The sequence below is a fragment of the Abramis brama genome, assembly GCF_963993115.1.
Source record: "Abramis brama genome assembly, chromosome: 11".
NCBI classification, from domain to species: domain Eukaryota; kingdom Metazoa; phylum Chordata; class Actinopteri; order Cypriniformes; family Leuciscidae; genus Abramis; species Abramis brama.
This window is the reverse complement of record NC_139973.1, coordinates 17,264,262-17,277,860: the sequence shown is the minus strand read 5'-3', so window position 1 is coordinate 17,277,860 and position 13,599 is coordinate 17,264,262. Positions and strand designations below refer to the sequence as shown.

The following is a 13,599-nucleotide window of genomic DNA, read 5'->3' as shown; positions in this document are numbered from 1 at the left end:
CCCGCAAGCTTCTCCTCCTGTCCATACGGTAATCTCTCTACTGTGCGACAGAGAGTCGCGTGGTTATGACGCAATCGTTAGCCTACTTTTACAAAAACTGCTTCTATGGGGCCATAACGTAAGATACAAGGTAATGGAGCCTTTTATACATTTTCGTGTTTCTTTAGAAATAAATAATGGACAAATGGAGTCTTTAAACGCCTTAGATGTAAAGTTATTCGCTTTCAAAGTGACGCCAAAATGAATGGGAGTCAATGGAATGCTAACAGCAGGTGGGGGTCGGCTAATCAATGGCGGCGCCCGGGGAAGCTTCAATATTTTATGAAACCCTGCCCCTCTGGGGGTAATCCAGCACTCGGAAAGCGTACCATCCCCGGGGGCCGCCATTGGCTAACAAGCCATCACCTGCTGTTAGCATTCCATTGACTCCCATTCATTTTGGCGTCACTTTGACAGCGAATACCTTTACATCTGAGGCGTTTAAAGACTCCAAAAATAGGCTAACGATTGTGTCATAACCACGCGACTCTCTGGAAATTACCGTATAGACAGGAGGAGAAGCTTGCAGTCAATCGGGGGGACGTGGAGGCATAAAGTCTTAAAATGTCAAGGGAGAATCCCATAGAAAATCATAATGTTGCTCCTGCTCCTAGCTCATGGACAGCTCCTACTCACGCTCTCTGTCTCTGCAAGATTCGGAAGGGAATGATTCAGATTTCTCTTGGCACAGCTACTAGAAGACTTACAACTGTCAGACAGGTTGCTCACGTCACAAGTACGTCATCAAGCTCAGTTTGAGTCTGCGCAGTACGCTCAGCCATCAGGAAGTGAGTGCTTCTAATTTGCTTCACTTTTCTCCGTTGAAGTCGTTTATATACTGTCTATGGTTGAAGTCTATGGGGTAGCTGTTTCCATTTATTTTACTGTCTATGAGATTATCAATTGGCAATTTACTGATATTCCTGCCGTTCCCGGATGTCAAATGTTGAACTTTCTGTCGAATTTGAACCACTGAATTTGTGGAAGCGAATTTGTAAAGCGAAGTAAAATAGACCAAAAATTGCCTGTCGAATATTATAGGTTGTAGAATGAATATTTTGGAAGTGAAATCTGAAAGGTGAAATGGATTATTGAATTTTTAATAATGAAAACATGTGTGAAATGTTTTGAATTTAAATATTCACAGCTTAAATATACAATCATGTTGAATTTCAGCCCATAAAAATGCAAGCCCTAAAAATACAATGCATTAAAAAGCGAGCAGGGTTAGCCTAATGCAATGCATATTTTTTCAAGTAGTGCAATTGAACAAGTTTTTTTACATTTGTCATTGTTTTACTTCCATAATGTGGGTTCTTTGGGCAAAATGATTCTGCTCACTGCGAACCCCCCATCTGGAACCCGAAAATTTTGAATAAATAAGTTGCTTCAAATGTTACTTTATTGTTACTTTGTTACATTTTACTTTTAGATACTTTGGCTTTTTTGTTTGAGTGTGTTCATATGGTTCATACAAGAGCCGTTGAAAAACATATTTAATGGCTCTGGTTCAGACTGTAAAAAAAGATCATACATTCAGTAGTTACACTTCCTCCTGGCCGATTGGTGGCGCTGCTAAATGTACCTGAAGCGCAAGCCCCAAAATCCTCTCCAAGACAAATATGTCTGATTCGTTTCCTTTGTTGTGATAGTGGAAAATACGAAATCTTACGTTTCTTATTTTATATCCCCGCTTTAAAAGCAAGAAATCAAGCAGTTATCTTATACCAGTATTTATCATACTTAAAAATGAGTGGCGGAGTGTATGGCGGAGGTAAGTGCGATTTTGGAGGGAGAATCAAATGAATGAATGCGCCACGTTTATGAGCTCGCTAGCCATCAAACTAGCATGATATGATTATTTATTTTCTTATTTTGTGAAAATGAAACCAGAGCCCACGTTTCAGGTTTTTATGCTTAATAGAATGCATGAATAATGAATATTGCTAAATGAGTGCGTAGTTAATAAAAATAAAATTTGCAGGACGATTTGTTTATTATAACGGACTCGTTTGTATATTTTTGACTACAGTATTGTCATTTTATCTAACGAATACTGAACGTGTTTTCCCTTTAGTTGTATCCTCATAAGTTTTTCTTTGGACATTGTTTATTCTACACAGATGAAGTTGGAGCTCTTGTCTTTGACATGGGCTCATACTCGGTGAGAGCTGGATATGCAGGAGAGGATTGTCCCAAGGTGTGAACAGTAAGATGGATCCATAATCCATATATTGGTGGTAACACTGAAAAACATAAGTTCTGAGCAAAAATGTTATTGTTTTATGGTTTGTAGGCTGATTTTCCTACTGTGATCGGTGTGACTCTGGACCGGGAGGATGGCAGTACACCGATGGAGACAGATGGAGAGAAGGGAAAGCAGAGCGGCACCACCTATTACATCGACACTAACCAGCTCAGGGTCCCTAGAGAGAACATGGAGGTCATGTCACCTCTCAAAAATGGGATGAGTAAGTTTTTGTGGAGAGTGACTTGAGTTCGAATCCGCCTTTTTCTCCCTTTTCCTATCGCATATCAGCTTGGAGATGTATTTATTTAAAATAAAAAATGAAGAAAGTATACAATAAAAATAAAGTGCCTTATAGGTATTTACGTTTTTACATTCATTTTACTGTTTTTCTCTCTGAAGTTGAGGACTGGGACAGTTTCCAAGCCATTTTAGATCACACCTACAAAATGCACTTCAAATCAGAGCCCAGTCTGCATCCAGTCCTGATGTCAGAGGCCTCGGTATGTTGATTTTATGGCATAAATCTAATCTGCAGATCACATAATAAATGTGCCATCTGTTAGGATGCTTCACTCAACTTCCTGTGATCTTATTTTCTTCATCTTGCAGTGGAACACACGAGCGAAGAGAGAGAAGCTGACGGAGCTAATGTTTGAGCATTACAACATTCCTGCTTTCTTCTTGTGTAAATCTGCTGTCCTGTCTGCGTATCCTTCATTTTAATTGGCTAGCTGAAGATCCAGATCTTTGTAGAAGACAATGTTTAGAGTTTCTTTAGAAGGATAATACTTGTACAGTTTTAATCAAACCAAACATGCCAAGTGTGAATACACCGTTAAATTTAAAATTTAGGCAGGGTATTCATCTTAAAAGGCCAGCAGGAACATGAAATGTCGAATCCTTTACTCGCCATTCCAGGTTTGCCAATGGGCGATCCACAGGTTTAGTGTTAGATAGTGGATCAACACACACAACAGCTATTCCAGTGCATGATGGTTATGTTCTACAACAAGGTAATTTGAATCACTTAGACTTTTCAAGCATATTTTACTAGACTGTCCTGTTTTTAATGTTACTATGCTACAGTTAAATTCACACATTTCATTAATATGTTTTTACACCAGGGAATTTTTTTTAGAATTTCTATCAAATTTTAAACTGAACAATTTTATGTTATTGTAATGTTGTATACAGTTAATACAAAACATTAATGGCATTCATTTTTGTTTAATTTTTAGTCTAGTCTATCTAGTTTATTTTATCATGAATATAGCCTTTTATGTTTTTTTTTGTTTTTTTTTAAAGCCATAAGGGTCATTCAAAATATATTTATTGTATATATTATTATATTTATGTATATATTCTATAATGTGCGTTTTATGATCTTCCAGGCATTGTAAAGTCTCCTCTTGCTGGCGACTTCATGAGTATGCAATGTAGAGAGTTGTTCCAAGAGTTAAGTGTTGAAATAGTACCTCCGTATATGATTGCATCTAAGGTGAGGCCTGCTGAAGTTTACTCTTTTATTTTATGCATACTATCATCTCTGTCTGGAGGTTGCAATTTTTATCACATTTTTGAGGTGGTGGGGAGAAAGTAAAATTAATTTAATTTTTCATTAAAGGATTCAGTTCGTGAAGGAGCCCCCGCCAGTTGGAAGAAGAAAGAGAAACTACCTCAAGTTACTCGTTCATGGCATAACTACATGTGTAATGTAAGTGATAGGAAGTGAATCATAAGTGAAAGTTACTTAACATACCGAAGTGCATTTTTAACATGTATTAAATATTGCTACCTGTCATTTCAGACTGTCATACAGGATTTTCAGGCCTCTGTGCTACAGGTGTCAGATTCATCCTATGATGAACAGTAAGTTGTTTTTTTTTCCGTACATGACCGTATCAGTTTCCACAAAAATGTTAAGCAGCACAACTCTTTTCAAAATATATAATAAGAAATGTTTCTTGAGCAGCAAATCGGTGTAAATGTGTATTTACAAGTTTTTATGTCATGATTCACTTTTTTGATTTTGAGCTTTTGGATTTGTTAAATGCTTATGATCTTAATGAAAAGGAAAAACCACATTGTTACAATCTGCCCTTTACAGAGTAGCTGCCCAAATGCCCACTGTTCACTATGAGCTGCCTAATGGGTACAACTGTGATTTTGGAGCGGAAAGACTTAAGATCCCTGAGGGTCTGTTTGATCCTTCAAATGCTAAGGCAAGATATTCTCCTCTTTACTCTGTACAAGTTTTATTCTGAAATTGCTAGTATTAACTTTCATTAGTCTTAATTTTCACAGGGTCTTTCAGGGAACACCATGCTAGGAGTCAGCCATGTTGTGACCACAAGTGTTGGCATGTGTGACATAGACATTCGACCAGTAAGATTTCAAAACATTGCTTTACGTCCATTTACATGTCCTGTGTCTGTGCTGCCAATGCAAGTGACATTATGCTGCCCTTGTTTTTTTTTGACAGGGTCTGTATGGCAGTGTGGTAGTTACAGGAGGAAACACACTCATCCAAGGGTTTACAGACAGGCTTAACAGAGAACTCTCGCAGAAGACGCCACCAGTAAGTGGCACTTTGTATTTTTGCTTTATAGACCTTAGTAAGGGTGGTGCCATAGTCAGGAATGAAAATGAGGCTGTGAGGGAATAGAATACAGTGTGTTCAAAGCATTGCACTGTTGTTAAACATACTTATTGTTCAGCTGACGAAATGCCTTTCCACAAAAACAAACCAAAAAACGTTCAAGTTTTAAAAGTTAGGACCTTTATACGGTGTGCTATTGTAAAGACTAAGTCTATCCCTCACAGCCTCGTTTTCATCTGTTAAATTCAAAATGGCGCCACCCTGACAATGGTTTATTAGAATGTCAGTTGGGTCTTCAGTGCTTTATGATAACATGAATTGTTTTTGTCCTCTCTGCAGAGTATGCGCTTGAAATTGATAGCCAATAACACAACTGTTGAACGCAGATTTAGCGCCTGGATTGGGGGCTCCATCCTCGCATCCCTGGTGAGTAGTTCACTAATGGCTCGTTTCCACTGAGCAGTACAGTACGGTACGGTACAGTACGGTACGGTTCGGGTCTGTTAACCATGATCTGGCTAGCGTTTCCACTGCCAACAGTACCCTTACTTGATAGGCGTGGTGTTTCGATCGACGTAATTTTCGCGCGAAGAAGAACATAGTAAACTACAATGGATGACATACAGCAGATCTTGTTCTTGCTCCTCGACATGTTTGTCACAAGAAGACAAGCGCCAACATTAGGCTTTTCTCAATATTAAGTACGCAAAGTTTGTACTTGCCATGTGCGACTCACTCCTACATGCACATGGTACAGCGCGTTCTTAAAAGCGTCACTCAGCTCGCTCTGCTACTCCGGTTATCTCTGTTACTCTGTATGTACAAATTTAAGCAACAATAAAACGAAATATGTTATAAAACACTACTCTGCCTCTTTTCGTTTTCATTTAAATAAATTAAACATTATAGGGACACAAATGTGGTTCATGCGCAACGCATATTGATTATTCACTGCACGTTATACGTTATTCTATTTATAACAAAACGATTTAAAACACAACCCTAACGTTACCTCTTTTCGTTTAAATAATAAAAAAAAATACACATTACAGGCAATATATGCATTTGTACAAATGTTGCAATAAACATCAGTGATAATCTTGTAATAAGAAAATGACAAGAAACCATATTTCTTTTTGTAAAATTTCAGTTTTATCAATAATAGCCAATATAAAAGTTTAAGTAAAAGGTACAAGAAGCTATACAATAAGAAATAAAGCAAACAATTCAGTCAAATGTCCAAATGCTGCGCTAGTCTAACATTACAACAGTAAAGTTAAATACAAATAGCCTATAATATGAAACTAAACTTAGCCCTCAGTCAAAACGATTGACAGGGAACGAATTATATATTCACGAGACCAAAGATCGCCCGTTAGGTCTGCACAAGACGAATTATATCTCATGTTTAACCACTACCGTCGGAGTCATCGGCGAACGTCAGAAGAACTAACTTAGCCGAGGAAAGGCTCATCCAGCCGGGAAACATGAGCGCCGAGCGCCCGCTGATCGCATGGATCTCACAACCGGGGAAAAACAAATCATCTTTATAAATAAACCACAGATTAGAGCTTTAAACAACTACATTCTCGCCTGAAAAACTCTTAAAATTACATTTCGTGACACAGTAACAGTATATTATATTAAACTGTATATAAAAAAATGGCGCTTCTTATGTTGTCATTCCCCTCGTAGCACGCGCAAGTGACGATTCTCTGTCAACCAATCAACGTCCTGCAGTGAGTCTAGCTCCACCTTTTAGTACCGTACCACTGTGCTAGGTACCCCAACGGAAGGGTACCCAAAAAGTGGTACGGTACGGTTCGGCTTTTTGGTACCATTCTCAACTTTTGGCAGTGGAAACGCAAATAAAAGGGTACCGACCCGTACCGTACCGTACCGTACCGTACCGCTCGGTGGAAACGCGCCATAAGGCTGTCACAACTACATGAGTGTTGTGGCCAAAATAATTCTTGTTATTAATGATGTTATACATGTAGAGAGAGAGAAAAAAAAAAGGTATGTGTCAAATTCTTAAACATGTTTTCTCTCTTTTGACCAATAAATCACACTCAAAATACGAAGGTAGGGAGGCAGAGAGAGAGAGAGAGTTTGTAATCATAATTGTACAAAAGAACTTAATCAGCATTTACGGGCAAAACATACTGCAACGTGACTGGCTTTAGTAGGGGAAACGGTTCTGCTTAAGTTAAAGCCAGTTGGACTCGACAGTGACCACGTTTACATGTGCACCAATAATGTGAATATTTTTAATAATCAGAGTAAGGTCTTAATGGCAGTAAGATGTTTTACATAACTCTTTACTCCAGTTTACTGGCAGTTTTCAATATTCTGATTATTCGCTAATAAGTATGGTTATACCACAGTCCGATAGGCATACAGTGTGCATGTTAATCTACTCGCATCAAATTCAAAATGAAATATGGACGTACTGGATATTGTTCGGCGCCATGATGAACATTGCAATGCCGGGATTTCCTTTGCTGCCGTTGCTTTCTTCGCGCCGTCTGGATGAAGATACGAAGCAGAGACTGCGCAGTTGTGTTGACAGAGTTTAGCGATTTAGAGAAATAGAGAAAACTTCAGAATAATGTAAGTCACGGAGTTCATCCATGAAGTTGTGTGAACAACACAGCATTCATATAGAACCGAGCACATGTGCACTTTGGTCAGATCAGTAATAGCCTAATGCAAATAAGGTGTTTACATGCCTGCTTGTTGCGATTAAAATCGGCGTATGCCAAGTACTTTAATGTGAATATGGTTACTACGATTATGAGCTTAATTGCTTTAGTTTGATCAAAGTATTGCGTTTACATGAGGTAAAGTTTAACCGTAATATTGCCATAATCCCATTATGAGGATGCATGTAAACACACTGAGTGATCCTTACAACTTGGCAAAGAACCAGTGGCCCGTGGGCATTGACATGTCAGGAATCGTGTTTCCTTACATTTATATGTACCCAGGGAAATACATAAAGAAAAGTCTGTGAACACTTTATGTGCTAGACAACACTAAGTACAGTATAGGTAGATGTAAATCTGGATGATAACTTATGATTCACAGTTGTAATCAAACTTTTTTAACCCCCATTGCAAATCAGGTTTATTGGCAAAGTGTAAATACTTTCAGCAATTTGCAATTAACAAATCAAACAAAAGTAATTGAAATATGTCGAATGGCCATCGAATGGCCTTCAGTTCAGTAATATTCTTGGGTTTGCGTGCTCCAACTGCCACCTTCAAATCCCACCAGAGATTTTCTATGGGGTTTAAGTCAGGTGACTGTGATGGCCACTGTAGAATCTTCCAGGACGACTCCTACAACTAAGCCTTGGTAAAATTTTAGGTATGCTTGGGATCATTGTCCTGTTGAAAGGTCCAATGACGGCCAAGCTTCAGCTTCCTCACTGATGGCATGACGTTTTCTCCTAGGATTTCCTGAATGAATCCTTCAATGAATCCGTCTTGCCTTCCACACATGCTTAACTGTAGACAGTGTTCTTTTCAGCATATGCTTCATTCTTCTTCCTCCAGACATACCGCTGATCCATAAGGCCAAAAATTTCCAGTTTTGTTTCATCGCTCCACAGAACAGATTCCCAAAACCTCTGTGACTTATTTATATGATTTTGATCCAATTGGAGCCGACTTTTCTTGTGCTTTTGGTTCAGTAGTGGTGTACGTCTTGGAGTTCTGGCATGCATTTAGTACGCGCCTTACTGTGCAAGCTGAAACCTCAGTACCTGTTGCCACCAGGTCTTGCTGCAGGTCTTTTGCAGTCGCCAAGGGTTTTTCTGAACCTGCCTTCTCAGAAATCTGGTTGAAGCCGTTGATACAGTAGCTTCCTTTTTCTTCCCGTCCATGTAGTGTAACCACTGTTCCTTTAACTTTGAACTTGTGAACTGTGCTTGCAACGGTGTCTCTTGGAACATTTAGTGCCTTCGCTATCTTTTTGTATCATGTTCCTTGTTTGTGAAGGGCGATGAGATCTTCTCTTAACTTCTTGGACTATTCTTTTGACTTAGCCATATTTCTAACATGCAGTCAAACGTGACGCTTAACAAACCTAGCCAGTCCAGATATTTCATGTGTTCTAGCTCCAACTAATGAAGCTCTTGTTTAGTTGCATCAGGTGTGCTTTGCAGATTTGTGCTGTTGTGCGGGATTCAGGGGATTGAATAATTTTAAGACTGCAGAAGTCATTAAAAGTTTTTTTTTTTTTTTGAGTTTGGAGAAACCACTGAAAAGTCTGTACATTTTACAAATAAACCTGATTTGCAATGGGGGTTGAATAATTTCGGTTACAACTGTAAATCGTCATATCACCCAGCCCTTAAATTAGGCATTATAGACATAACATTCTTTCTGTAAAGCTGCTTGGAAATGTGTATTGTGCTAAATAAATTTGACTTGAGGCTTGGTCATACTTCAAGATTTGTTGGTGAAACTAAAGTGATGACACCAATGGATATTCTGGTTGTTTCAATATATTTTTGTAGAAACTTTGAAAATGATCTGGATAACTGCTAGCTAGATGATGCAGAGTAATATATTTAAATATCACTGATATTGTCAATGTTAACCATAACTATATCATATGATAATTATGACTTTTTTTCTTTTTACCTTTAGGGAACTTTCCAGCAAATGTGGATTTCTAAACAGGAGTATGAGGAAGGTGGGAAACAGTGTGTTGACAGGAAGTGTCCTTAACCAGTTCCTGCAACACCAGGTTGCCTTCTGAAGGAGATGAAAATAAGAAATATACCACCCAGTAGAAAAGGCCTTCTTAGTGGACTCAGGAACTAACAAGGACAATTGCTGTTATTTTTAGTGCAAACAAACCATATTTTAAAGAGTTTAATGTGGTTGCACTCTTTTCTACTCCTCCACATAATATTTTCATATCCGGTTTGGCAACAAACCTTTCTGACCACCCGATTCATTCTAAATAACAGTGACAAGGTTATGTGTTTTGGTACAGGGGAATTATGAACCCTTAATTCTATCAGTGCTTAGAACAGTTGATTTTCTTTCTTTTTTTGCACCACAGGAAACCAAATGTTTGTTATGCTTTTAACAAATCAGCTCTTTTCGGAATAAAATTGTTTGTGTTAAACTGGTGTAAATTAATCTCATTTTGTTTGAATAGGTAATGTCAATGCGGTAATTCTGTACTTTTGTTCTAATATTTAGTACATTTTTACTGGTCTATTCAGACTTGCATATTGAGGAAAACTTATAGTTAATGTGTCCCTTGAACTCAAGAAGAGGGATGATTTTCAATCCTAATAATTTACATATTTAGAAAGACAAAAATCGAAAAAGGTAAATACACAAACAGTCTCTGTTACAAGTTTGGATTTATTATTTGACTGTACAACATATTCTGAGAAATGAAAAAAGTATTATGTGTTGAAAAGACAATATTAAATACGAAAAGTCTTTTCAATGATCTCATGCATGTGCAGTCTTTTTTGGAAACATTGCTGATATCTTTTTTTGGTTTCTCTTTTCTCTTTTTTCTTTCCGCATTTTATTCTTCAGGTATTTTTCCAGGCTTAACCTAAAATTCAGAACAGCAGAGTTAAACATGTCTGTGCATCAAGGAAATGTAATAACATTTGTTAGAGAGGCAAAGAGTTTATATAAAAAATATAATCTGAAAAACTAACAATATAATCATCTATTTGAGTAAATCTCATGTAAATAACTATTTTACGGAGCCCCTAGTTCACTCGCAAACAATGAAAAATATTTGCAAGAAAAAGCTTTGAAATATAATTTCCCCTTAGGGGCTCCGCACCATGTCCATTCTATTAAAATGCTAAAAGTTCATTTATTGTTACTTTGATGCAGTAACATTTTTCTAGACTTGAGACGTACCTTGTGTAAGGGGCGACATGTGATGGTTCAAAGAATCGCCGCCTTTTGTATCTCGAATTAAGGTGCCAGGGGATTGGGTGTTCCCTGAAGCGGTACCTGATGAACAAACAACCTCGTAATTTGAGTTACACAAAATAGATGTGCAAAAGAGAATAATCTGAAAAACATTTGATTTGCTTACCAGAAGGTTTTGCCAAAGACATTTCTTCGCCATGCGCCTGGTCTAGCTTTCTCTTGTCCCGTCTGCAGTAAGCGCAGAGCATCCTCGCGTTCTTTCACAATAGTGTCAAGTCGCGTCATTGACTTTTCAACCTATTAAAAGAATTCAGAATGGATATAGGGTCATCCATGTACACCTGATGAATTGAACAAGTACAGAACAGACACAGATTCACCCTATGTTTAAACTTAAGAACTAAGAGCTGCTCGTTTTGGCTGTCATTTCATTTAAGAGTAAATCATGAAACCAAGAATACAACAGATACAACTTGGCAGGTTGTGCAAATATTTCTTTTCAGGACAGTGGTGGAAGAACTGGGAAAATCCAGTTTAGAGTCAAAAGTAGTTTTACTTTTAAAAAGCATTTATTTGATTTAAAAGAAAGATGTGGACTAAACTGCTCAATTCATATTGATTATTATTTACAATCTCTTTATGAACTTTTTGAATTTCATCAAAATTTCACCTAGCCTAGAAATCTAGACGCACCCTAGCGGCAGCAAAATGTACATCTTGATGTAGGTCTGGCTTGCCAGGCTAAATTTCACCAGATTTCATCAAAAATATCTTCATTTGTGCTCTGAAGATGAACGAAGATCTTAAGTGTTTGGAACAACATGAGGGTGAGTAATTAATGACAATTTTTATTTTTGGGTGAATCCCTGGGTGAATATTTTTTGTGGAAACCATGATGCACTTTTTTCAGGATTCTGATAAATAGAGTTCAAAAGAAATCCAATTGACCCCTAACTTTTAAACACCAGTAATGTACCATGGGAAGAACTGCATCATCACTGTACCATGGTACTGTAGTATTCAAGGTTATTCCATTTTATCAACAGAAACTGTGCATTTAAATATAGTTTTAACATTTCATACCTTTTTGAAGCGTTCTGGACTGGGAATCTGAACACACTGTCGTTTCCCCTCCTGTTCTAAAGTGAGTAACATGTTCTTTTCCTTCAAGAGAACATACCTTAGAAATTCAAAAGAAATGTGGGTGAATATTTGTTGCAATGTTTCTTTAAGTCTTTAAACTGTAAAAGAAAAAAAGAAAGAAAGAAAAAAGTAAATTACCATAGTTTGTGTAAGTCTTCATTACTTTTCAGCCTAAGCTGTTTGGCAGTCCATGGAGCACCTATGAGGTTACAAAAAAAATCATGAGACAACAATATTAACACAATCAAGTGACGGCGGTAGATCATTATGACTATCTCAAAACCTAGTGGCCTTCTTATTTATTCATGTACACACATTTTATATATATATATATATATATATATATATATATATATATATATATATATATATATATATATATATATGTGTGTGTGTCTGTGTGTGTGTGTATTGGATGCCCCAAAATGCTGTCTAAGTAGGAGCACACTAGGTTTGAGACAACCAACAGCTTATTGTAACTGTGAACAACAAGCATCCAGGTTAGTACCTGATTTAACTGTTAGTTCACCCCAGTTCTCCGGCAGGTCAAAAAATTCTTCCAATCCTTTTCTGACACAAGATGTATGGAGTGCTCTGTTATTCATGGGACTTCTGAACCACCACGAGTCATACATTTGTCTAAATTCCGAGAAATGCGAAAAGAGATCAAATTAATTGGTGACATATTAAAACATGCTTCTTTCTTTCTGGATATCATGATGCATTGACATTTAAGCCCGACATATTAATCAAAAAAACATACCTTTGTTGACACGAGTGAAATTTGGACAGCGCTTGGGTCGCATATTGAGGCTGTGTGTGTGAAGACACTGTAACAAAACGTTGAAATTGTCTGCAGATAGCAGTAGACAGGCGGCTCGTTGCGGCCGCAGCCATCTTGACAATGTCAAACGAAATAATGAACGGAAACGTGCAGCGCCACCTGTCGGACAGTAGAATATTAACCACAAAACATTTCTCCCTATGATTTCTCCACGTTAAAAGTTCAAACGTTTTGGTGCAAAATGTTCAGCACACAACAATGCGAATTGGCAATAAAATGTTATCTTACAAGATTAGTTGTTACATTTGTGTATTTAACAAAAACTTTGAGCACTTTTTGCCACACTGTTGATTTTTATTAAAATGTTTTTTATTATTATTATTAAATATTTATTTTTTAAATTTAATTATTATAATTTTGTATTATTATTATTTATGATTAAATTCTTATTTATTATTTTATTAAAATGTTTATTATTATTATTATTATTATTATTAAGATATTTTTTTTCTTATTGGACCTGAAAATCACATTGAATTTTATTGGAAGTGGAACCATTGTACTGCACACTTATCGTTTATTTTTGATACTTTCCAAATGCCTTCATGTATAGATTTGATTTTTTTAGTCTTTTAGACACCACAATTTAAACCCATAAGCATATTAATATTTTAAGTATAAGAAATAATAATGAATTGAACAGAGTAGTTCAGCAAACTGAACGGTAAATCTGTACTCACCACGCATTCAAGAATTTCTCCGATTCAAATCTTACCAAAATAATCTTATTTTTCAGCAGCATTATTGTATTATTTGTTAGGCCCATCTTTTGATTCGAACTTTTAATTTGCCCTAA

General features: G+C 37.0%; 2 protein-coding genes across 2 annotated transcripts; one reads left to right on the top strand and one right to left on the bottom strand.

Moving 5' to 3' along the window:
* Nucleotides 1-1,644: 1,644 nt before the first annotated feature.
* actl6a (actin-like 6A) lies at nt 1,645-10,370 on the top strand. Its single transcript, XM_084128437.1, has 14 exons — nt 1,645-1,813; nt 2,163-2,239; nt 2,336-2,510; nt 2,690-2,790; nt 2,900-2,997; nt 3,209-3,303; nt 3,682-3,788; nt 3,915-4,004; nt 4,098-4,159; nt 4,398-4,512; nt 4,595-4,675; nt 4,773-4,868; nt 5,229-5,315; nt 9,548-10,370. The coding sequence occupies exons 1-14, from the start codon at nt 1,789-1,791 to the stop codon at nt 9,626-9,628; spliced, it is 1,290 nt and encodes a 429-aa protein (XP_083984563.1). The 5' UTR covers nt 1,645-1,788; the 3' UTR covers nt 9,629-10,370.
* On the bottom strand, nt 10,262-12,874 carry mrpl47 (mitochondrial ribosomal protein L47). The gene is made up of 7 exons (XM_084128438.1): nt 12,723-12,874; nt 12,468-12,598; nt 12,098-12,158; nt 11,900-11,996; nt 10,983-11,113; nt 10,802-10,897; nt 10,262-10,481 (listed from the first exon to the last, which is right to left on the bottom strand). The coding sequence occupies exons 1-7, from the start codon at nt 12,854-12,856 to the stop codon at nt 10,373-10,375; spliced, it is 759 nt and encodes a 252-aa protein (XP_083984564.1). The 5' UTR covers nt 12,857-12,874; the 3' UTR covers nt 10,262-10,372.
* Nucleotides 12,875-13,599: the final 725 nt, after the last annotated feature.

Coding starts and splice junctions, on each gene's coding strand:
- actl6a (XM_084128437.1), top strand. CDS start 1,789: ATGAGTGGCGGAGTGTATGGCGGAG. Junction 4,005..4,097: donor GGCATAACTACATGTGTAAT/GTAAGTGATAGG, acceptor CTGTCATTTCAG/ACTGTCATACAGGATTTTCA. Junction 4,869..5,228: donor TCTCGCAGAAGACGCCACCA/GTAAGTGGCACT, acceptor TCCTCTCTGCAG/AGTATGCGCTTGAAATTGAT.
- mrpl47 (XM_084128438.1), bottom strand. CDS start 12,856: ATGGCTGCGGCCGCAACGAGCCGCCTGTCTACTGCTATCTGCAGACAA. Junction 12,599..12,722: donor TTTCACTCGTGTCAACAAAG/GTATGTTTTTTT, acceptor CTCGGAATTTAG/ACAAATGTATGACTCGTGGT. Junction 10,482..10,801: donor CATGTCGCCCCTTACACAAG/GTACGTCTCAAG, acceptor TCTGAATTTTAG/GTTAAGCCTGGAAAAATACC.